At 43.4% G+C, this 26,411-nt stretch overlaps 1 protein-coding gene across 3 annotated transcripts in view; it reads left to right on the top strand.

Moving 5' to 3' along the window:
* LOC115109535 (FERM, RhoGEF (ARHGEF) and pleckstrin domain protein 1 (chondrocyte-derived)) overlaps window positions 1–26,411 on the top strand; it is a 75,388-nt gene that overhangs the window by 2,732 nt on the left and 46,245 nt on the right. For all 3 annotated transcript variants that reach the window (XM_065012859.1, XM_065012856.1, XM_029634559.2), the window contains exon 2: window positions 3,118–3,314. In XM_065012859.1, coding sequence (XP_064868931.1) covers window positions 3,144–3,314 — 171 coding nt within the window. In that variant the 5' untranslated portion in view covers window positions 3,118–3,143. The remainder of the gene's footprint in view (window positions 1–3,117; window positions 3,315–26,411) is intronic.

Genomic DNA, 26,411 nt, shown 5'->3' with positions numbered 1-26,411 from the left:
GCTCCAATAACCCATTTGGTGAGCTCTCAACATGACATCAGCATGCTGGAATGTGTGATAAACAGAGAATTAAGCAGGGCCTCTGGGGTTGGCTTAAGAGATGGGGGTGGATTGACCTGCTCCTGTTGCCTCAACCCAGACCAAATGATCCTGCAACTGGTCAAAACACATTCCATCACCTAGAGCTAGTCATTCATTGAAAGGAACTGATTTAGGCACTGCTCATTCACACATGTCCACCTATGCCTAATTACACTATCTGCATGTTGCATGTGATTTAATATGCCATGCATGGCGATCTCCATGGAAACCGTGCTGTCATACATAATGAGGAGATCCACACAGCCCAGATGTTATGTCCTTATTAGCAGCTGGATGTCTGTGAACTTGGGACATTCTCTCGCTCGGCTGCTCCTTACTATCTCTACTGTTTTGTAGTTCACTCACTCTATCTGCCTATATACTGGAACACCACAGGTCATTTGTCCAAACAAATAGTTTGAAAATAATTTACAAAGAGTCAATTGTTTCTACTTTTTGATTTTAGGGACTATCCTTGTTATTGCTTTGTCGAGTGACTTTGCACTTTGAAATCAAGCAACACATTGACAGAGAGAGGGACTAATTGCTTCTCCCAAAGGCTACAATTATCACCCATTAGCTTAGAGTGCAAATACCTCATTTGCAATTACGTTGCTAGTCTGACACAAGCTGTGAACTCTCTCCCCTGGGACTTCATCTCCTTTTATGTAACCTACCCACCTCCTCTCCTCTTTTTCCCCCTCCGGGATAGGGGGCTGGGGGGTCCCACTCCCTAATGCTCAAGTTGTACAATGAATAGTTGAACGGTTGACAGATGTGACATAAACTGCATTATTGCCCCTCCGACAGGCAATGGCGGGCAAGATGGTGCGTGTTTGTGTGTGCGTGCTATAACCATATAACCCAAGGTGCGTGTTTGTGTGTGTGTGATATAACCATGTAACCCAAGGTGCGTGTTTGTGTGTGCGTGCTATAACCATATAACCCAAGGTGCGTGTTTGTGTGTGCGTGCTATAACCATATAACCCAAGGTGCGTGTTTGTGTGTGTGCTATAACCATATAACCCAAGGTGCGTGTTTGCGTGTGCGTGCTATAAGCATATAACCCAAGGTGCGTGTTTGTGTGTGCGTGCTATAAGCATATAACCCAAGGTGCGTGTTTGTGTGTGCGTGCTATAACCATATAACCCAAGGTGCGTGTTTGTGTGTGCGTGCTATAACCATATAACCCAAGGTGCGTGTTTGTGTGTGTGCTATAACCATGTAACCCAAGGTGCGTGTTTGTGTGTGCGTGCTATAACCATATAAACCAAGGTGCGTGTTTGTGTGCGTGCTATAACCATATAACCCAAGGTGCGTGTTTGTGTGTGTGCTATAACCATATAACCCAAGGTGCGTGTTTGCGTGTGCGTGCTATAACCATGTAACCCAAGGTGCGTGTTTGTGTGTGCGTGCTATAACCATATAACCCAAGGTGCGTGTTTGTGTGTGCGTGCTATAAGTATATAACCCAAGGTGCGTGTTTGTGTGTGCGTGCTATAACCATGTAACCCAAGGTGCGTGTTTGTGTGTGCGTGCTATAACCATGTAACCCAAGGTGCGTGTTTGTGTGTGCGTGCTATAACCATGTAACCCAAGGTGCGTGTTTGTGTGTGCGTGCTATAACCATGTAACCCAAGGTGCGTGTTTGTGTGTGCGTGCTATAACCATGTAACCCAAGGTGCGTGTTTGTGTGTGCGTGCTATAACGTGCTGTTTGTGTGTGCGTAACCATGTAAACCAAGGTGCGTGTTTGTGTGCGCGTGCTATAACCATGTAACCCAAGGTGCGTGTTTGTGTGTGCGTGCTATAACCATGTAACCCAAGGTGCGTGTTTGTGTGTGCGTGCTATAACCATGTAACCCAAGGCGCGTGTTTGTGTGCGCGTGCTATAACCATGTAATCCAAGGCGCGTGTTTGTGTGTGCGTGCTATAACCATGTAACCCAAGGTGCGTGTTTGTGTGTGCGTGCTATAACCATGTAACCCAAGGTGCGTGTTTGTGTGTGCGTGCTATAACCATGTAACCCAAGGTTATGGGTGAAGACCATCGTGAAATAATACAAATAATTACCAACAGAAGATGGGTCGGCCGGGCGTTTGTGCACATAAGTCCTTTTCTGCGGTAACATGGACTCTTAATTAACAACATGATGAAACTTTGTTGCTCCTTGCTGAAACAAGAAACTATCAAAATAGTTTTTGGTTGCATAGGCAACACCCTCCCAAAATGCAGCAGTAGCACACATAGAAAGGCCATGGAACCTTTAACCCTAACAATTTGACCCTGTAAACCCATGAGTACCCTTGCAATGGCTGCCTGGTATTGTGATGCAATCATTTCCATGGCAAAGTAGAATGTTCATTCAAATGATGTAAACTGATGCGGCCCATGTAATGGGATGTATTTTTTTGTAATGTCAGTTCAGTTAAATGAACAAATCACAGCACATATTGATGGTTCTGACTAGGTGGAATACAGCCATGACCGGACGTGACTTTTTCGTTGCAGGTTGGGGGAATTAGCTAACCTTAAGGATTAGGGTTAGCTAAAATGCTCTCCCAACCTCCTACGAAAAGTCCCTTCCGGTTGTGGCTGGACTCCATCTAGTTACAACCCATATTGATGGGTAAACTACACGTCCTTCTTTTACTTCCTGCCTTTACCTCCTGCTCTGCTCTTATGGGGTACACTAGTAATGGCTGCCCATCCACTCGTTTATGCCATCGTTGACTTGAATGAGGACACCCTTTCTATTCTCTCTATTTCTGTGGCAGCACATGTAGTCAGGAACGAAGGAGAGGAGAAAATGTGCATCTAACATTTGTTACATTTGAGATATTTATGACATTTTTGCTATTATGGAGACTGCAGCATTTGGCTGGTGTGTGTGCGTGCGTGCGTACGTACGTACATGTGAGTGTGTGTGTTGTACAAAATGTCCCGGGTTCGAGCCCAGTGAGGGACAGGGACGGAACCTACTTTGTTGCGAGTGTGTGTGTGTGTGTATATGACGGTTCTTCTGCCTCCCCTGCAGGCTGTACGGTAGCACAACAGAGCACCATGGTGGAGCCCGAGCACAGAGCATCAGCAGCCCAGCGTCTTGGAGCCCAGGAGACCCTGGGCATCAGCACCCTGGACCCTGGCCACCGGCCTCCAACAATGCCCCCTGGACGCCACGTCTCCATTAAGATACGCATGTTGGACGACACAGAAGAGGTCTTCGAAGTCTCGGTGAGTTCTGATTGGCTGTCTGTCTAATTGGTTTATAGTGCACTGTGTTAAAGGTGTAAATGGTGGCATCCTTTTGTCGTCTTTTTATAGCTTTTCCATTAAAGCAATACATCAAAAGAAGGACTCCCCCCCTTATTGAGAGCAGTCTGTTGTTAAGGGTTACAGGTTGGCATGGTTACTGTATTAAACTTCAAGGTGCTGAATGCATGAATGAGCCAAGACTGATAAGTGCTGGAAAATGTCTGGGTTCTAACCGGCGTTCTGAACATCTCTGACTTTAGCTGTTGGTGTGATTAATCAAGGTTACTGTTCTAGTTCTTTGGATGTTGTGTAATTTAAAGCCTTACTAAAAAGATAAGAGCAACTTTTAAAGAGGACTATCGTCGTTGTCGGGTGAAAACCTCTCATCTCCAAAACTGACATTTTACCATTAACAAACATATTCTTTCTAAACTTCAGAAGCTACTGTATTTTGAGTACATTTTATTGGTCCTAGAGTCATGGAATGTTAAGAGGACATTGAGGAGAGTTACTGCTTTCAAAGCATGAAAAAAAAAAGTATGAGGTTTTCATTAGACCACATGTGAAAACACCCTGAATGTAAAGTGTTACCCAAGTGGGTGTATGGATTGTGTTTAGTTTATTGAGATACACATTTATACATCAGGACTAAACTTCCTGGGTTCATACGCTAACACACTGTTATATATAATAAAAGCCAAGGTATGAGACCAACTGGTCTGTCTTGGCCACAGGGGTGGGCAACAATACAGCCCGTGGGCTTGATCTCGTTCCAACTGTCCCGCGGGAGGTTTGAGTAAAAAAACACTTCAGGCAACTCTTGAACGTCTAAAACTTAATAGAATGTATGTAAACATTTTAGTGGACCTATATGTTTTCAAATAAGTGCCAATGCAAATTGCTTTTGACAAGAAAACAACATTAAAAAAATCTGTGCGGGCCTCCTCTGAATTTAAATCCTGACGATTCCCAAAATGTTTCAAATCAAATTGTATTGGTCACATACACATATTTAGCAGATGTCATTGCGGATGTAGTGAAATGCTTGTCACAGTGTGCCCACCCTATACAGTATGGTTGGGGAAAGGGGACCATTTGTGATGTTTGAATGGGCAGAGATCTGCCATGATAAATTGTGCTTTTCATTACCAGCCTATTTACTTCTGTGGTTATTAAAGATTCTCTCTGAGATTGCTTTGCTTTGTGATCCAAATCAGCCAATGTATGCAATGCAATATTTTAGCCTAAAATCACAGCTCAGAATAGTCCTAGATTGATGCCTTTCATGTGAAATGTAATCTGCTTGATAATGAATGACTGATGTTCTGAAGACTGCAATATTGTTTGAAGATGTTTTAGAGAATGGTAATGGGTGCTTATTGAAAGTGATGTGAATGTTAATTTAGGACCTTGAGATTTAGCAAACAGACATGTAAATCCCAGCACTTCCTGTTGAATTGGACAAAAACAGATTGGTTGTTCTGTACCGTTTTTTTTCTCCTAGAGTTCCTCTGAAATTGTGGTATTACTGAAAGGTATACTCTATGACCCTGATATAGCGCTTGAACTACAGGGTGGAGTTTGGATCAAAACTATGTTATTTTCCTGAGAATAGTCCAACTAGCAATATCCTTTGACCACAGTTCTTCCTGCTGGGAGTGAGGGAGCGCGATGGGTAGTGAGAGGGAAGAAGAAGTGATGATGGAGGGAAATAGACACGCAGAGCATTCATTCGAAGGGTATGAATAGAGCTTCATAGTAGAGATGCTTGAAATGGAAGCCCGTGACCGACAATATGGACGTGTTTGACGCTAGCTGCTGAGAAACATTGGCATGTTCCCAACTGCCGTGCAGGGAACAGTCTTGTTCCCACAGCATGCTGTGAGACTTCCTCTACAGACCATGAGGATTGGCTTTTCAGGGAGACATTTCACTGTGGCTGATGAATTATTTATATACAGTGCCTTTGGAAAGTATTCAGACCCCCTGACTTTTTCCATATTTTGTTACGTTACAGCCTTATTCTAAAATGTATTAAATATTTGTCTTTTCTCATCAATCTACACACAATATTCCATAATGACAAAGCAAAAACAGAACTACCTTATTTACATAAGTATTCAGACCCTTTGTTATGATACTCGAAATTGAGCTCAGGTGCATCCTGTTGTTATTTATCATCCTTTATGTTTCTACACCTTGATTGAAGTCCACCTGTGGTCAATTCAATAGATTGGACATGATTTGGAAAGGCACACACCTGCCTATATAAGGTCCCACAGTTGATAGTGCATGTCAGAGTAAAAACTAAGCCACGAGGTCGAAGGAATGGTCAGTAGAGCTCCGCGACAGGATTGTGTCAAGGCACAGATTTGGGGAAGGGCACCAACATATTTCTGCAGCATTGAATGTCCCCAAGAACACAGTGGCCTCCATTATTCTTAACATGGAAGAAGTTTGGAACCACCAAGACTTCATCGAACTGGCCGTCCTGACAAACTGAGCAATCGGGGAAGAAAGGCTTTGATCAGGGAGGTGACCAAGAACCTGATGGTCACTCTGACAGAGCTCCAGAGATTCTCTGTGGAGAAGGGAGAATCTTCCAGAAGGACAACCATTTCTGCAGCCCTCCAACAGTCAGGCCTTTATGGTAGAGTGGCTAGACGGAAGCCACTCCTCAGTAAAAGGCTCATGACCGCCCGCTTGGAGTTTGCCAAAAGGCACCTGAAGACTCTCAGAACATGAGAAACAAGATTATCTGATCTGATGAAACCAGAGAGAGAGAGAGAGAGAGAGGTTAATTTGCAAAACGTAACTTTTTTTTTGCTTTGTCATTATGGGGTATTGTGTGTAGATTGAGGGGGGGAAAAATATTTAATACATTTTAGAAGGCAGTAATGTAATAATGTGGAAAAAGTCAAGGGGTCTGAATACTTTCCAAATGCACTGTATACTCTAAATGAATGACAGAGGCTGCTGTTGCCACCTTGCCTCCATCTTGGCACTCCCCCACCAGTGTAACTTTTTTTCCGGAAGCTATATGAATGAATTCATGAATGTCTATATTTTGTTTTTGCCATGTTTATTATATTATTTCACCTTAATGCATACTTTTAAGTTGTATTATGTGAGCGAAACATACAAATAAAGTTCTGTCACCACTACAACAACAAAATACTTAAATACGTAATTTAGTCCTTGAAACATTTAATTGAAATACTGTAGAATTCCATTCATTCCCATGGATGTTTGCTTAATCTGGGGAGTGCCAATATGGCTGATCGGTAGCTTCAAAGCCTCTCATCAATACATTGCATCTGCAATCCAGGGTTTATATACGTCATTTGGCACTAATGTGTAGTGCTCTTGTGTGCTCTTCTACTGTACACTGAGGAAAAACTGACAGGAAAACTCACATTGACATGTCATGAGTTAGCTAGCCTAGCATTCATATCCTAATTTAAAGTCACACCAAAAGCCATTTACTCTTTTAAGAGAAGGAAATCACTCACCCTACCCAAATGACACTGCATTTAGCTAACAGGCAATGTGTGGCTTTTTAAATTAGGATATGAATACTAGGCTAGCTAAATGCAGTGTCATTTGGGTAGGGGGTGAGTCATTTCATTCTCTGAGTGGTTGGTTTTAGTTTTAGGAGGTATTTTACTTCCCAGCTCGTGAACAAGAGCTTTCGGGTCATGCAGTCGTTCATGCCTGAAGCTCATTCAGAAGTTTTTTTTGTCTCTGAATTATAGAATTTTGCATCGTTTTAACCAAATGTGAGTGTGAACTCTGGGGCCCATACATTAATGAGCTGCCAGCTAGACTAATTTTAGAAGGAGAAGGGGGGCAGTTACGAGGAATATGGAGGGAGAGACATGTTTCTTCATCCGAAGCTAAAACGCTCGAATTAAAAAGGGAAGGGGGTAGTCGTAGTGATTATGCTACACTGTAGTGGTAACACTTTTCTCTGTGTGAGTTACTTCTACGAAGGAGTCTTTAGTTGGATAGTGTTCTCTTACATTTACCCTGTTCCCACAATTGGGTAGTGGCCCTCGTGCAGCGATGGGTAGTCCTAGCTGGGTGTTATGACTGCTACATGGAGGCAGCTGCACTCTTAGGGTCTTCGGCTGTCCCAAAAGGAGAACCCTTTTTTGATTCCTGGGAGAAACCTTTTTGGTTCCCGGTAGAGCCCTTTTTTAGTTCCCGGTTGAACCCTCTATAGAAATGGTTCTACCTGGAACCAAAACGGGTTCCACCTACAACCAAAAGGGTTCTCCTATGGGGATGATAGCCAAATAACCCTTTAAGGTTCTAGATAGCTAGACTCTGAATTGATCATAATCGTGTACACTAACAGACGTCAAAGCTCGATCTTTTAACTATATATATATTTATTTAGATTTTTTTTCAAATACTTCATAACGATTTGTAGGAATGTGCTTTGGCTGCCGGAATGCAAAATTTTTGTCCTGGGGAAAAAAATATACAAATATGTCTTGAAGACCACGTTAATTTTCTTTGAGTTTAGGGGACTAGTACATGTATATTTGTGGGGCACAACAAAAAATAAACCAATCCAATCATCACAAAGTTCTTCTCCCTAAATTCCCTTTCCTCTCCGTGTCTCATTCACTAAATTGCATTCTGCATTCTGACCGCTCCCTCCACACATGCTTGCTAAGTGTGCACACAACCTCCCATTTGGCCTACAGCAATGCCTATTATAAACATATCTAACTGATGGGATACACAATCTACATTCCTTGCCAAATGACGACAGTTTTATCACAAATTCAAAATCTACTGGTTGATTGAAGTAGGAAAATATGTGTTCCAGCAACGAGCTGAAGTTTTGGAATAATTGTGTCCCATATATTTTCCGCTTAGGCTACTTTGCAAACTGCTAGTGCCATTTCTAATTGGTTAGCCTATGCCCCCTAAACAGAGACAAGTTCCACACTTGAAAATATGCAAAAACATTAGTTTGATAAAGACAAAGAGCGTATTTTCGTCAGAATCCCGAGGCCTGCAGCGTGACGCCCTTAATTGCGTCAATAACTTCCTGCAGTCCCCTCCCCCACCCTCCTGTAATAGACTATGCCTATTGGTCCTTCTCACTCTGAGCTTCAAGAAAGAGGAGGGGGAAGGGGGGGACTGCACAGATTTAAATGCAAATGTGCTTGGCTTCAGCAGCACTGATGGTGATGAATTTGATCACTGCAGTAATAAGGCAACATGATCGCTGAATCGTTCCTATTTGCAGTGAGACAGGCTGCGTTCTCTCCACTGGAGAGGCTCAAGATGTTTAGGATTGTCAGTCCCACTGGCCCAATGTCAGGCCACCCTTCCTAGACAATTAGATTATCACGATTGTGTATTTCATTACAGGAGCATCGAGTTCAGGCAATGAAATATGAATCTGTGGTGGGATTTATATTCATAGTGACTGATCGGTGAGAAATGTTTTCTATTTCACTGATCTGCATGCAACAACCCAACCACTCCTGTGAAAATCGATCCCTTTCCTGTTCCCCTGGTATAAACTCCCAGCCCGTCAGACAAGGTATTGTATTGTAGGGAAACAAAAGGAGCATTAGAGTGGGTCACATAACCTGCTGTGGCCTACTTAGTGCTCCCTCTGGCTGGGAACTAAACTGTTGTCCCCTGTGGCTGATTCGTCACACCTTGATGAGCACTCTTTTGTGGCCCCATGAAGGCCTTTAGTATGCACCAACTGAGAGCAGACCTGATCTGACCAGCCCAGAGCTAACACTACCGTGAGTCATACAAGGGAGCTGTGCTTTCCAAACACATGAGGTGAACCTCATATAGAGTCATGTGTTCATATCAGTAACCAAAGATTTCTGGCCAGTTCTAACATGACTTTGGACAAGTGACCAAAAATGTCATGGGATGGATGTTCATTCTGGAGGTGCCAATGGCAGGGGTTGTCTTGTTGGCTGTGATCTCTGTTTGGGTAACATGTAGTTGAGGAATGGGGATTGACAGACAGAGAGCCCCATTCTCATTTGTCAGGATGAGAGAAACAGTCGAGCTCTATTAACTCCAGACACCTAAACCTTACTGGAATGTTACTGGAGAAAACAGAGGTCCTGGCAGTTAATGTGGAACGTTCCGCATGGTTCTCTCTTCTGTCTACTGTATATCTATTAGTGATGGGTGGAAAACATAGTTACATATCACAATATTATTTTTGACGTTATATTGCATCGTTTTGACAATAACGCAATATTATTTTTGCGCTAGTTGGCTGTACCTGCACCAAAACTCCTTCATAGCCTTTTCTCCATCTTCTTTTTAAATAGGGAGACAGTTTGTTTTCAGCACTTTTATTTCTATGACTGATCAAAACTCGTTTTCTCATGTCTCTCTCTGTCCCACTGCAGCAGACATATGGTGAGGAATATGTTTGGAACATGGAATCGCAATAAAATCACAGTATGGAATTGCAATACATATCGTATCGTGATATGGCAATTCCCAGCCCCTAGTGTGTATGTGAGTGTACCCTACCCTCTGTGTGTGCCCTACCTATCACTTCTCCCCTAAACAAAATCCCCTAGAATAAAAAAAATGGCCTCGTATACATATTCTCAATATCCATTAAGCACACTGTTCTGGCGCTGTGTACCAGCATGTTAGCATTGCCTTTAAATAGTTTAACTTGGGTCAAATGTTTCGTGTAGCCTTCTACAAGCTTCCCACAATAAGTTGGGTGAATTTTGGCCCATTCCTCCTGACAGAGCTGGTCTAACTGAGTCCGGTTTGTTGGCCTCCTTGCTCGCACCCGCTTTTTCAGTTCTGGCCACATATTTTTTATAGGATTGAGGTCAGGGCTTTGTGATGGCAACTCCAATACCTTGACTTTGTTGTCCTTAAGCCATTTTGCCACAACTTTGGAAGTATGCTTGTGGCCATTGTCCATTTGGAAGACCCATTTGCGACCAAGCTTTAACTTTCTGACTGATGTCTTGAGATGTTGCTTCAATATATCCACATCATTTTCCTGCCTCATTTTCCTGCCTCCCTTGCCTTGATGACCGCTTTGCACACATTTGGCATTCTCTCAACCAGCTTCACCTGGTATGCTTTTCCAACAGTCTTGAAGGAGTACCCACATGCTGGGTTACGTGTTGGCTGCTTTTTCTTCACTCTGCGGTCCAACTCTTACTTTTTAAAATTATTATTACGTTTTTATTGGGCCATACGGTTTCTTCAAGGCCCACCTAGGTCTCGTTCAGACAAGACTAAATTTACACAGCTCTTAAGACCCCAAGATCACAGTAAATGCAAGTTGTGTGGATGTTAATATAGCAAAAGCTCATTTGCGCTCAAGCCATAATGCATTATACATCAGCGGCATGTTGTTTCATGAATGTACTACTAATCACAGTGAAGGGGAAGAGACTCACTGCTGTTGCCTGGCACTAATCCTGTGAACCGACACAGACAATCCTGTCTAGCTTTAGCTTCTGCTCCATAACATTGACTTAGATCACTGGGCTAGGATTAAGATGGATGCTTGTTTCTATATGCTGTGTGGTAAACTCTATTTGTACCCCTATATCTCAGTTGATATAATTGATCCTCTAGCGTCGTTAGGGTTGCAAAGGGAGGGTATATTACTTGAAACTTCAAGTCTACTGGTAAACGACCAGAAGTTTGGTATCTTTTTCAAGGATTTTATATCCATCACAAGACATCTCATGTCCCTGATTCAGAGGGGCTGCGTTAAATGCGTAAGACACATTTCGGTTGAATACTTTCAGTCGTGCAACTCACTAGGTATCCCCTTTCCCTTTTGGATACTTCAGATTATCACAGGTGTCTGTAATTATCTCTGGCCCTATCACATGTAAAAATAATTAAATAAGATCATTTTAAAGTGCAAAAATAGAATGACAAAGGTGTAGAACATGAATCGTCAACTTAGTGAATACCATTGGTGTTTAATATAAGGGTTCAGCATTCATTAAAAAATATATTTTATAGTGTCTATGTGTTTGTTGTCTGTTTTTTGGCATCAAACTGGTGTCAGTTGTGAAGAAAAGTCAATAGTTGGACGATTGCAAAGTTAATTGAAAATAATGCCATCCATTTTTCATTAATTAGGCTATTTTCTCTAAAACCATATGGTCTATCTACTAGAAACTCATGGACAATATGGACACTGATATAAAAAATGAATGCTATATATTTATGCATTTTTTTACAAGTTATTCTAGTATAAATAACCAAAGTCACAATAGATTGTCATAAATGTTATGTTAATATCCAAAATTACTGAAGATTCAGGTAACTTTCATAAGTTATCGTCATCTTTGCAACCCTAAACATCATACTTCACACTTCCTTCCCACAGGAGTTAATGGAGTGATGGTTGAAATGGACATGGTTGTCCCATAATAGTGTACACTAAGTGGTCAGTTTATTAAGTACACCCATCAAGTACCGGGTCAGACCTCCCTTTGCCTCCAGAACATCCTGAATTATTTGTGGTCTGGATTCTACAAGCTGTCGGAAATGTTTTGCTCAGTTGGTATCAAGGGACCTAACGAGTAGCAGGAAAATATTCCCCATGCCAGTACACCACCACCAGGCTGTACCGTTGACACCAGGCAGGATGGGTCCATGGACTCATGCTGCTTACACCAAATCCTGATTCTGCCATCAGCATTACTCAAAAGGGACCTGGATTCGTCAGACCAGGCAATGTTTTTCCACTCCGCAATTGTCCAGTGTTGGTGATCACGTGCCCACTGGAGCCGCTTTCTTCTTGTTTTTAGCTGATAGCAGTGGAACCCAGTGTGGTCGTCTGCTGCCACAGCCAATCCATGACAAGGATCGACGAGTTGTGCGTTCCGAGATGCCGTTCTTCACACCACTGTTGTACTGTGCCGTTATTTGTCTGTTTGTGGCCCGCCTGTTAGCTTGCATGATTCTTGTCATTCTCCTTTGACCTCTCTCATCAGGACTGCCGCTGACTGGATGTCTTTTGTTTCTAACATACTGTATCTGGCGCGCCTGGCACCGACGATCATAGCATGCTCAAAGTCGCTTAGATCACCCGTTTTGCCCATTCTAATGTTCAATTGCACAGTAACTGGATGCCTGTCTGCCTGCTCTATATAGCAAGCCACGGCCACGTGACTCACTGTCTAGGAGCAATCCATTTTTGTGCTGGCCAATGAGTGTATAACATTCATGTAATATTGGTGTTTCTCGACCCATTTTAGGGTGCATTTAACACTCAGATGAGTGTAGGGATTGTGTCCTTGGGATATGACCCCCCCCTATGAAAGAGGAGGTCCGAGGTAGACTCATCCATTCACAATGATGTGTGTGTGTGTTGAAGGTCTGTTAATTCCACTTTACTCTGTAACCCGTCTCTCCACTCCGTCTCTGAAGTTGTATTTCCCCCTTTCTTTTCTGCCTGAGACATTTATTATAATCAGTCATTTGTTACTGAAGCATAAATGTGTAAATCAGATGTTGGAAAATGCTAGATGAGATCATTAGTCTATCCAGTGGTTTGATGTGTTTACAATCGCTAAACATTTTCATCTTTAGTTCTCATGTCTATTACTAGACAAATCTGACCTAATGTAGCAAAAACGGATCCTTCCATTTCTAATATTAGCCTGTTTGTAGATATCAGCTTGTATAACACTTCCGTTTCCCATTCTATCAAATGTCTTCAGTATGGGTACTCATGCCATGTACATAAAGGTTTATTGAAATTCCCAGCCTGAGAATCAAGAGCAGGACAGACCACCAAGGCTACACCACACGTTAGTGACCTGTATTTAGCATGACTGGCGCTAACCATAGCTAGGCTAACTGGTCCTGAAGACACACACTCTCACCACCGTCCGCACACAATCATTCATTGAAATGGAAAGCAAGGGCATTTTAAGCAGCTCCAGCAGGCCTTTTTGTCAGATTAATGGTAACAAGGGCTTGCTTCAGCAGTGACTTAATGAGTGGAAACATGATGAAGGGGCTCTTTTGAGAGGGAGCTGGTTCTGGTCCTGGTCTGGCAGATACAATATGGACACCAGCAGCCTTAGTTCTCACTGAGCCGCCATGCTGATGTTAGAGCAGGGCCCGTATTAAAATGTCTAGGATCAGTCTTGCCTTATACAGTGGCTTGCGAAAGTATTCACCCCCCCCTGGCATTTTTACTTTTTTTTGTTGCCTTACAAACTGGAATTAAAATAGATTTTGGGGGGTGTTTGTATAATTTGATTTACACAACATGCCTACCACTTTTGAAGATGCAAAATATTTTTTATTGTGAAACAAACAAGAAATAAGACAAAAACAGAACTTGAGCGTGCATAACTATTCCCCCCCCCCCCCCCCCCCCAAAGTCAATACCTGTAGAGCCACCTTTTGCAGCAATTACAGCTGCAAGTCTCTTGGGATATGTCTCTATAAGTTTGGCACATCTAGCCACTGGGATTTTTGCCCATTTTTCAAGGCAAAACGGCTCCAGCTCCTTCAAGTTGGATGGGTTCCGCTGGTGTACAGCAATCTTTAAGTCATACCACAGATTCTCAATTGGATTGAGTTCTGGGCTTTGACTAGGCCATTCCAAGGTTCCCCTTAAACCACTCTAGTGTTGCTTTAGCAGTATGCTTAGGGTCATTGTTTTGCTGGAAGGTGAACCGCCGCCCGAGTCTCAAATCTCTGGAAGACTGAAACAGGTTTTCCTCAAGAATTTCCCTGTATTTAGCACCATCCATCATTCCTTCAACTATGACCAGTTCCCCAGTCCCTGTCAATGGAAAAACATCCCCACAGCATGATGCTGCCACCACCATGCTTCTCGGGGTGATGAGAGGTGTTGGGTTTGTGCCAGGCATAGTGTTTTCCTTGATTGACAAAAAGCTCAATTTTAGTCTTATCTGTCCAGAGTACCTTCTTCCATATGTTTGGGGAGTCTCCCACATGCCTTTTAGCGAACACCAAACGTGTTTGCTTATTTATTTTCTTTAAGTAATGGCTTTTTTTCTGGCCACTCTTCTATAAAGCCCAGCTCTGTGGAGTGTACGGCTTAAAGTGGTCCTATGGACAGATACTCCAATCTCCGCTGTGGAGCTTTGCAGCTCCTTCAGGGTTATCTTTGGTCTCTTTGTTGCCTCTCTGATTAATGACCTATTTTTTTATTACTCTGTACTTCTCCACAACTTTGTCCCTGACCTGTCTGGAGAGCTCCTTGGTCTTCATGGTGCCGCTTGCTTGGTAGTGCCCCTTGCTTAGAGGTGTTACAGACTCTGGGGCCTTTCAGAACAGGTGTGTATATACAGTCGAAGTCGGCTGTTTACATACACCTTAGCCAAATACTTTTAAACTGTTTTTCACAATTTCTGACATTTAATCATAGTAAAAATTCCCTGTCTTAGGTCAGTTAGGATCACCACTTTATTTTAAGAAGTTGAAATGTCAGAATAATAGTAGAGAGAAGTATTTATTTCAGCTTTTATTTCTTTCATCACATTCCCAGTGGGTCAGAGGTTTACATACACTCAATTGGTATTGGTAGCATTGACTTTCAATTGTATAACTTGGGTCAAACGTTTCAGGTAGCCTTCCACCAGCTTCCCACATAAATTGGGTGAATTTTGGCCCATTCCTCCTGACAGAGCTGGAGTAAATGAGTCAGGTTTGTAGGCCTCCTTGCTCGCAATCGCTTTTTCAGTTCTGCCCACACATTTTCTATGGGATTGAGGTCAGGGCTTTGTGACCCATTCCAATACCTTGACTTTGTTGTCCTTAAGCCATTTTGCCACAACTTCGGAATTATGTTTGTGGTCATTGTCCATTTTTAAGAGCCATTTGCGCCCAAGCTTTAACTTCCTGACTGATGTCTTGAGATGTTGCTTCAATATATCCACATTATTTTCCTCCCTCATGATGCCATCTGTTTTGTGAAGTGCACCAGTCCCTCCTGCAGCAAAGCACCCCCACAACATGATGCTGCCACCCCCGTGCTTCACGTTTGGTATGGTGTTCTACAGCTTGCAAGCATTTTTCCTCCAAACATAACGAACGTCATTATGGCCAAACAGTTCTATTTTTGTTTCATCAGACCAGAGTACATTTCTCCAAAAAGTACGATCTTTTTCTACATGTGCAGTTGCAAACCGTAGTCTGGCTTTTTTTATGGCGGTTTTAGAGCAGTGGCTTCTTCCTTGCTGAGCGGCCTTTCAGGTTATGTCGATATAGGACTTGTTTTACTGTGGATATAGATACTTTTGTACCTGTTTCCTCCAGCATCTTCATAAGGTCCTTTGCTGTTGCTCTGGGATTGATTTGCTTTTCGCACCAACGTGCATTCATCTATAGAAGGCACAGTCTACTTAGTGAATGTAAACTTCTGACCCCACTGGATTTGTGATACAGTGAATTATAAGTGAAATCTATCTGTAAACAATTGTTGGAAAAATTACTTCTGTCATGCACAAAGTTGTTGTCCTAACCGACTTGCCAAAACTGTAGTTTGTTAACAAGAAATTTGTGGAGTGGTTGAAAAATGATTTCTAATGACTCCAATTTATGTGTATGTAAACTTTCTACTTCAACTGTGTACTGAGATCATGTGACACTTAGATTGATTGGACTTTATTTATCTAATTATGTGACTTCTGAAGATAATTGGTAGCATCAGATCTTATTTAGGGCCTTAATAGCGAAGGGGATAGATATGCACGCACCACTTTTCAGTTTTACATTTTTTAGAATTGTTTGAAAAGGTTTTTAATTTCACTTCACCAATTTGGAATATTTTGTGTATGTCCATTACATGGAATCCAAATAAATATCCATTTAAATGACAGGTTGTAATGCAACAAAATAGGAAAAGCACCAAGGTGGATGAATACTTTTACAAGGCACTGTAGATCATAATGAATTGGGGGGGGGGTCCTTCTCAGGGACACTTTATGAATACGGACCCAGGGCCATGTCTATAGGGCTCATAGCCTGCTACACCCAGCTGCTTACTCAGACAGAGAATAGAGTGAGCATGCCATGTCATGTTCACCTTCTGGAGTTTCCACTTTGCCATTCTCGCACCTCCTCTCCGCTTAGTGAGAAAAATCTGTGTAATTGGTCATTCAAGAGTTGAGTTACAGAGAAGCCCCACAGCGTCTCGTGTTTCCTGTTGCATGTAGTTCAAATGAGATGGGTGGATTGCATGAGAGCAAAGCAGTGCTCGAATAGGGGAGAGTGGGGTACGTTGTGCCAAAGGGTGAGTTGACCCACCCCTTGTTTCTAGGAAACCATACACAAAATGAATGATGTGACCAAAATATTTATTCCACGGAGTCTGTGAAGGAAAAAACAACATGGGAAAAGTGGTAAACAGGTAAAGTCTCAAAAACCTTTTACAAAGTTAAATGAATGTATTGTTAGGTTTCGTGATGCTTGTGTCTAATCCAAAGTAGATTGTTTTAAGACATAGATCATTTGGGTTCTCTAAATGCTACAGTATGAGGTCCTAAAGCTAGCATGGACGCGTGTCCTTGTAGCTGTGTGGGCTAATATAGTCAGTGGTTGCTTTGTTTGTGCCATTTGGCCAGGGGCAAGTTGAGCCAATGATGATTACATTTAGTCAGTTTTATGCATAGTATTTTTTTTGCTATTTGTCATGCATGTGAACTCCAAAATAGTGTATTTTTGTTGTTACAGAGCAGACATCATCATGCCCCGTGTATCCAAACGTAAAACAATTTGGGGACTACTAGATCCCCTTGAGGTTTGAAAAAATAGACTGACACTGAAGAGGTACATTGACAAAAAGGAAAATGAACAAAGCGAGTCTGTGCCAGAGTAGCAGAGGGCACACAAGGTTGTGTCTGATGACATAGATTCTGAGCTTGAGAAACATACCAGGAATATTTTCAGACCAGTTTCATGAGTTTAGTAGCCTCAAATGCGGAGAACTGACCTACTAATTTGATTGGCTCAACTTACCCTGTTCCTATGCTCAATTTACCCTCATACCCAAAACTGTCATGTTTACCTGAATTCTGATTATTTCCAGGGATACACATCATCCTGAAATATATGTAGATATCTTTGTAATGAATCATACTATATTTCCCTTGATGCTGAATGTGGCTCAACATACCCCGCTCTCCCCTACAGAAACGGTCTAGATGCCTTTCTCTATGGTAGTTAGTAGATTCTGGTGAACTGTGAGTCGTGGTGCAGTGCGAGAGCTGTGTCTGGTTTATCAGCCAGACTACACTGTGAGGATGGACGAGTCACTTGATTTGGCCGTGACATTTTCTGATGACCTGTCGTTGGCCAAGCAGGATGAGTGGGATTTGATTGGCCATCCCAGACAGAGCCATAGGGAATCTACCTATAAGGATGTAGCAAGAGCCATGGATTACTAACCCACCACCATGAATCCTGTTACCAATCTTTCTACTGTGAAAATGAGCTTTCTCATCCTATTACCTCACTACATTTTCATAAGTGAACTGTTAGTATTGGATCTGAAATGTGCTGTCCCTTTCTATCTCGTTCAGATGAAGATGCATTTTTAGTGTGTTATATTTCTCTATGTATTGTGGGTGAATGGGGCCTTTGGAGAGTGAGAGTACACCATTCTGTAATTCTCCAAACCATCACCATGACACTCCATAGACCAGCAGCTCAGAAATGCTTCAAATCAGACTGTGGCCATGGCAACCTCTCCCTCAGGGTTAGCTTGGCTGTGCAGAAAATATTGAATGAAGGGATTGTGAAAGACTTCAGTCGACACTGTCTGCAGATATGGCCCTCTAATTTAGTCTTTCATGGCGACTGCTTGCTTGTGGTTTGACTCGTTAGAGAATCCGAAAGGAGCCTTTTTGATTGGTTGACACAGGCAACATCACTATGGGGAGGCCAGGGGGTAACTCCCAATCAGCTGATGTTTTTTTCCCCCTATTTTCTTCTGTCCTCATGATTTCTATCCACGGGTTCAGTGGAGAGCTCTTCAAACCAGGAAAACACTTTCATTCTGTGTCTAGACTGTGTGTGAATGAATGAATCACAGACAGTTCTAGTACTGTCTGCTACTGCTCATGTGTGATTACTCTCTAGAGAGAATATGCCATCTTGGCAGTGAATTTGTCAGGATGCTCACTCCTGTCATTCATCATTACCTCAACCTCATTACCTATATGGCACCCTGGTAATTCTCTCCAGCTTCACTCTGAACGTCCTTGGAGTTTCCTGTCCCATTTTCACCTTCCTCCTCTGTCAGCCTAGTAGTCCTGTGTAATCACCAGGCATGTGAAGGTGGGCACATGCATTTGAACCCTGTATGAGCTCGTTGGCAAGGCGCCACATGGAATTGCAGACTGCCTGTCTATCTGTGGGTCGCCATGGTTACACCAAGGGGCAGGGGGAGGAGGACTGGGGGAGGAAGGGGGTGTGTGTCGGCCTCTGTTGGTTGCCGTACTGCAGAGTTCTGAGTTCTGTCTCCCACTGATCTGCGCTGCCATTTTCTCCGGAGAGGGGGGGTCTAGATGTGATGCGATGCAGGGTTTTAATGGGAGTGCAGGGGGGTGGAGGGTGGTGCTAGCAAGTATATACGAGGCACACCAATTAGGTGCAACATATTCAGGTTACACACCATGTTCCTTGTGTATGCGGCCCTCATATTAAAATGCCACGGCGGAAAATATGGTCGACAATACTGAAATATGGCATCTTCTGTTTAGCGGGGGTAGGGGGCATCATGAAAATATAAATGTTGGGCAATGTAGGGGCACCTTATTTTTACCTTTATTTAACTAGGCAAGTCAGTTAAGAACAATTTCTTATTTTCAATGACGGCCTAGGGACAGTGGGTTGACTGCCTTGTTCAAGGGCAGAACAACTTTTTTTTTTTTTTACCTTGTCAGCTCTGGGATTCGATCTTGCAACCTTTTCGGTTGCTAGTCCAACACTCTAACCACTAGGCTACCTGCCGCCCTTATCAAAGGAACAAGTTCTACCTCGTCCCCCTGCACATTGATCTGGTACTACCTATATACACAAAAGTATGTGTGTATTCAGCTATTTCAGCCGCACCCGTTGCTGACAGGTGTATAAAATCAAGCACACAGCCATACAATCTCCATAGATAAACATTGTCAGTAGAATGGCCTTACTGAAGAGCTCAGTGACTTTCAACGTGGCATCGTCACAGGATGTCACCTTTCCAACAAGTCAGTTCGACAAATTTCTGCCCTGCTAGAGCTGCCTCTGCCTCTGGAAGCAACACCAGCACAATAACTCTTCACCAAGAGCTTCATGAAATGGGTTTCCATGGCCAAGCAGCCTCACACAAGTATAAGATCACCATATTAAATGCCAAGCGTCAGCTGGAGTGGTGTAAAGCTCACCACCATTGGACTCTGGCGCAGTGGAAACACGTTCTCTGGAGTGATGAATCACGCTTTACCATCTGACATTGTGACAGACGAATCTGGGTTTGGCGGATGCCAAGAGCACGATATCAGCCCAAATGCATAGTGCCAACAGTAAAGTTTGGTGGAGGAGCAATAATGGTCTTGGGCTGTTTTTCAGGGCTAGCCCCCTTAGTTCCAGTGAAGAGAAATCTTAATGTTACAGCATACAATTACATTCTAGATGATTCTGTGCTTTCAACTTTGTGGCAACAGTTTGGGGAAGGCCCTTTCCTGTTTCAGCATGATAATGCCCCCGTGCACAAAGTGAGGTCCATACAGAAATGGTTTGTCGATATCTGGGTGGAAGAACTTAACTGGCCTGCACAGAGCCCTGACCTCAACCCCATAGAACACCTTTGGGATGAATTGGAAGGCCGACTGCGAGCCAGGCCTATTTGCCCAACATCAGTGCCCAACCTCACTAATGTGGCTGAATGGAAGCAAGTCCCTGCAGCAATGTTCCAGAATCTAGTGGAAAACCTTCCCAGAAGAGTGGAGGCTGTTATTGCAGCAAAGGGAGGACTAACTCCATATTAATGACCATGATTTTGGAATTAAATGTTTGACACGCAGGTGTCCACATACTTTTGGTCATGTGGCGTATAATCACCATTGTTGTGTATTTTATTCCTCTTCTGCTTTTAATATTTGTATTTTTATGATTATTTTTTAAACTCTGCATTGTTTTGGAAGGGCTTGTAAGCAAGAATTTCACGGTTTAGTCTACGCCCCGTGGTATTGGACGCATGTGACCAATACAATTTGATTAGGTTTCTGTATCGTAACACAAGTCTCTTTCATTAAGAATGATGAGCTTTTGCACTCTTGTGAGTGGATAAGTATGAAACTGCAAAGTCACCTTTTGTTCCAGTTACATTAAGCAATTTCTTTGAATATTAGGTTTGTATGTTCAGTGTAAACGTGGTCTTTATGCTCCTTCTGTCAGTCTAAATGATTGCTCTATCAGTCTGAACATATTATTTCTTTATGTTGAACTCTGAACCTTTTCAGTTGCCTCTCGTGCCATGAAATTGAAATCCCACACATGGTGATGTGGGAGAGATTGTTTTCCGTCGTACACCAGTCTTCCTGCCTGCCTGCCTCCCGTGTTGTAATGTAATTGGGTCTTGCAGGACGAGAAGCACAGGAATGAACAGCCAAGAGCTTATCTGGTGTCCTCATGGCTCAGAATACAGAATATGGTGGTTGGTAGGAGGGACACACACTGGGAGATTCTCAATTGGTTTTGCTAACTCCTCCGTCCTCTCCTCACCTCTGGGGGGTCAAAGGTAATCAAGGAGAGGAGGAGAGGAAATGTGGAAACATGATCTTGTATGGAATGAGACTCCTTTTCCACTTGTGCGTCATCAGGCAAATTTAAGTTCATAGGGGTGGAATCTCAAAATAAAAATGGTTGTTTAACAAATTGTTTGATAATGTGTGCATGCTTTTCTCCTTAGAAAACCAACAGCTGATCCAAAAGGCTTATGGCTGATTCGAAAACACTTCCACGCTATTTGCCGTGAGGATACTCTTGTGCATCCTCTGTCGAAGTAGGTAATCAAAGAGGGGAGGAGCCTCCTTCCTTCACCTACTAATGAAATGACTCTCCTCGGCCACTCGACCTCTTATCGGACGTTGGGATGGCACATCTTTCCGTCGTGTCTCTTTTTGCCTTGCTGTGTAGATTGAAGTGGATGGAGCACAAGATTTATTCACTCAACGCCGTGAGCGTTTTGGAGCTGCCTGCGACAGGAGAGCAGTGCCAGCGTTTCCCTCCATCTCCTCATAGATCTGCCATTGCAGTAAAAAAAAACATAATGGGTCTCAAAAGGCAGTTAAACACAATTGATGGTGTTACGGTTCTATACACTGGGGCCACATAAAGACTTATGATAACCAAACAAACCTGCGTTAGTAAACAACCCTAAGGTGAAACATTCAGCGGTACCGCATAGCACGGTGCACTCCCCTCCTCACATTCAATTACACGTTTGTCTTGTTATGGCGTACACCGTATATTTACATACGAGTAAAATGCTTAACTTGCTTAACCTGAGATTCTATAGGTTCTTCCATGTGCATAGGGACAAGTGATGACTTCATGAATCTGTTCCTATAGAAACTGAGATGGTTCTTGTCACTGCAGTAGCTAGCTTATTCTGTTTGGTTCGCTCTCTGCTTCGGAGAGATTCTGCCTGCCTTTGTCTGACAACATGTCTGTGTCAATTCACAAAGGCACGAGACTTACGCAAACACTGTTCTGGGGCAATTCTTTGACTCTAGTTTGGCTCTTTCCTGCTGTAAACATGCATTTATTCCTTTTGAACTGTGCCCCTTGATGATGCAATTCAGATTCTTTCATTACCTTGCATTGGAACTACGGCCCTGCCGGGGTGAGTCGGTAGCAGCAGTATTGGTGGTGGTACAGGCTACACAGTACACTGTAGAGTCATAGTGGTTGGGTGTGGAAGCTATGCAGCTCATTGCAAGCTTACTGCTTTCCCTGGCAGCCCCTGTGGGAGGCTGTATGCAGGCGCTTCACAGTTGCATTGCTCCTCCTCCATGAATTATGAATTTCTCATTGATATTCCAAAGGCTAATTACGATGTCACAGCAGATGAGCCGCATGCAATCACAGCCTTGACGTACCCTCCCCACCCCACTGCTCGTCCACGGCCTCACCTCTCCCATCTTTATTCACCAACTCCTATAGGGAGGTGAGTTCGACATGCTTTCATCACACAATGTATCCTCAAGATGCCCTTGTCTATAATAACTAAGAATAAGTCATTTTGAGCACAGCAAGGACATGAGCTGTGGGGTAAGGATGGAAACGGGTAACCCTGTGAGTTAACCACCACCACTGTCTCCTTTAATGGAATGTTCTGCTGTGGGGTAAGGATGGAAACGGGTAACCCTGTGAGTTAACCACCACCACTGTCTCCTTTAATGGAATGTTCTGCTGTGGGGTAATGGAAACGGATGGAAACCACCACCACTGTCTCCTTTAATGGTAACCCTGTGAGTTAACCACCACCACTGTCTCCTTTAATGGAATGTTCTGCTGTTGGGTAAGGATGGAAACAGGTAACCCTGTGAGTTAACCACCACCACTGTCTCCTTTAATGGAATGTTCTGCTGTGCTTAGTGTCTGGATGGAAATTAAATGCACCCCTCCCCCTAGTTGCATTTCACCTTAGCCCTGCCCTCATACTGAGCACTTGAGCCTTGGGCAATATGCCTGCGATGATGTCACGATCTTGATGCGTTTGGCTTTGACTTTCATTGCAGCATTCCTTGCAGCTCTACCTGGGCCTCTCTCTTTCCCTCTCTCTCTCCCTCTCTCTGCGTCCCACTGCTCTAAGGCTTTAATTGAATTTGGGGGTATCTGGGGAAACTGAGCAAGAGGGAGAGAGAGAGAGGAGGATGAGAGATGAAGAGAGACTGATTTGTCTCCAGAACTCTGGATCGGTGGGCCCCAGCTGTGCACAGCTCAGCCCGGCTCGGCAGATATTGACGTGACAGCAGTGCTCTCCCAATTAAACTGGAAAGTGTTACATAAGCCTCCAAGAGGAACTAATCACATCAAACCATGAATGGTAAAACACAAGATTTAATTTGGCCCGAGGCGCCAATGCTTCTGCCAAGTTCGCATTGCCTTGCAGGTTCCCTGAGTTTTGGTTATTTCATTGTTCAAGTTGTATCTCTGTGAACTTCATGGAGGTACTGTATGCTGGTACTATATTGAGCGATGGACTGGGCATCCACACCGTGAAGGCTTTCTGTCCTTGTCTCTATTGCAGAGTTATGCTCGGAAGTGCAGAGCTGAATGAATCAAAGGCAATGGAGGCCGAATGTGGGACGTTCTCTTAATTGATATCAAAGGGTTTGTCCCTGTCGATTTCTCCTTTCACAGAGCCAGCATGACTGGTATTTGTTATGGGCATTGAGGTTTCTAGTCTCTCACAACAGAGGCAAACGGTTGTTTTGGTCTGTCTGTCACTGTCACTGCCAACAATGTGGCTACCTCTGGAAGCCTATTGGCAAAGCCATTACAGGGAGAAGCCAATGTACCCTCATCAGTCATTCAGACATTTCTGCCGCGCCGTTCAAAGCTATGGTCTGTTCTGGTTGTTGTTGATCACGGGTATTCTCTTGCCTGTTCTGTAATAGGCTGATAGCCTTGACTATATTCGCTCCGTTGTCAGTTACGACAAGTAGGATCTTCTCCTCTGGTATGTCCCATGCATCCAGTGTGCAGTCAATTAGCACTCTGGTGTGTGGATCCTAAATCCAATGGAGGTTGAGCAACACCACATGCTGTGCCTTGTTGGAGGAAGGGTGATATTCCCATAAACGAAGCAGTCCGTCCTTTTCTTGCTCCATCCGTTTACATACAGGGTTATTTTTCATACCTCTTTCCGTATCCATTAGCAAAGCAATCAACCCTTTTATTCGTGCAGCGCCAGTAGTTTTAAAATTGGGTTTTACATTTCTGAAGGCTGGCTCATCACGGTCTTGTGGACTTGCCAGACTGGATGAATAAATTAACCAGTGCTTCTTATCTTTCTTTTTTACTCATTTTAATTAGGTTGCCATGTTTCTGCCCTTTTCAGGCAAACTGCTAAAGTGGGTTGTCCTAATGTTGACATGCAGCTATTAATAGCTGGTGACTGTCTCACCTTGTCTTTATCCGGAACTTGTTTGTAGGATTCTTTGTGGGCGCTGTCCAGATGAACTTTAAGGTTGGTTTGGTTTTCCCTTTTCTCTGTTCCACACGCTGCCATCTTCTGTTCCACACGCTGCCATCTTCTGTTCCACACGCTGCCATCTTCTGTTCCACACGCCGCCATCTTCTGTTCCACACGCCGCCATCTTCTGTTCCACACGCTGCCATCTTCTGTTCCACACGCCGACATCTTCTGTTCCACACGCCGACATCTTCTGTTCCACACGCCGCCATCTTCTGTTCCACACGCCGACATCTTCTGTTCCACACGCTGCCATCTTCTGTTCCTACATTCTACCCCTTTGCCTTAGTAGCCTCTTGAAAAATGTGCACAAGTACATTGAAATGCCTTTCTTGCAAGCTCTTTCCCATCAATGCAGTACTCAATATCATTAGTACTATGAACGTAAAGTAGAACAAAAACACAAAGAAAGACGAACATGAGAAGGTAAGTAAGTTCTGTACAGGGTCAGTGCCAATCCCATATTTACAGTGTGCAGTGATACTGGAGTGGTAGGGGTAGATATATATAAACAGAGTAGGAACAGCGTATATTATTGTATGAGTGTGTGTAGTATGAGTGTGTGTGTAGGGAGTGTCGGTGTGCGTGTGTAGAGTCCTCTGAGTGTGCCTATTAAAAGGTCAATGCAGATAGTCCATGTAGCCATTTTGTTAGATATTTAGCAGTCTTAAGGCTTGGGGATAGAAGCTGTTCAGGAGCAAGTTGGTGTCCGAATTGTTGCTCCAGTACCGCTTGCCCTGCGGAAGCAGAGAGATCAGTCTATGGCTTGGGTTGCTGGAGTCTTTAAAACATTTCCGGGCCTTCATTTCACACCGCCTGATATAGAGGTCCTGGATGGCAGGGAGCTCGGCCCCAGTGATGTACTAGGCTGTCAGCACCACCCTATGTAGCGCCGTGCGATCCAGAGTGGTGCAGTTGCCATACCGAGCAGTGATGTAACTAGTCAAGATGATCTCAGTGGTGCAGCTGTAGAACTGACTTCCTTCCAGTAGGCTTTCTCATCGTTGTCAGCAAACTTGATGATGGTGTTGAGTGCCACGCAGTCTATCCAGTTGCAAAGGGTGACAAGCTTGGAGGGGGCTATGGTGTTGGAATGCTGATCTGTCATCAATGACCAGTATTTTCACAAAGGTAGTCTGCTTATCTAGGAGGGTGAGGGCAGTGTAGTGCCATTGCAATTATGTCGTCAATGGATCTGTTGGGGTGGTATGCAATATGGAGTGGGTCTAGGGTGTCTGGAATGATGGAGTAGATGTGTGCCATAACCATCCTTTCAAAGCACTTCATGATTACAGATGTGAGTTCTACAGGGCGGTAGTCACTGTAGCAGGTAGACTTAGAGAACAAGAATAATGGTGGTCAGCTTGAGATGAGGGGATTACAGACTGGGACAAGGAGAGGTTGAAAATCAATGTGAATACACCTGCTAGCTGTTCTGTGCATGTAATGCTATTTTCACTTTGCGTCTTAACATAAATCCACAAGTGTTCTATAATTAATCAAAATCTAATTTTATTTGTTACATATGCTGAATACAATAGGGAGACCTTACAGTGAAATGCTTACTTACACGCCCTTAACCAACAATGCTTTAGAGTTTAACTTCTTGCGTCGAGCCATCCCGGATCCGGGATCGTGACTACAGCCTCAAGTCCATTACCATAACGCAACGTTAACTATTCATGAAAATCGCAAATGAAATGAAATAAATATGCTAGCTCTCAAGCTTAGCCTTTTGTTAACAACACTGTCATCTCAGATTTTCAAAATATGCTTCTCAACCATAGCAAAACAAGCATTTGTGTAACAGTATTGATAGGTAGCGTAGCATTTAGCGTTAG

The sequence above is a fragment of the Oncorhynchus nerka genome, linkage group LG3 (assembly GCF_034236695.1).
Source record: "Oncorhynchus nerka isolate Pitt River linkage group LG3, Oner_Uvic_2.0, whole genome shotgun sequence".
NCBI lineage: Eukaryota > Metazoa > Chordata > Actinopteri > Salmoniformes > Salmonidae > Oncorhynchus > Oncorhynchus nerka.
Note: the sequence above shows the minus strand (reverse complement) of the source record. Positions and strands in the feature narration are given on the sequence as shown.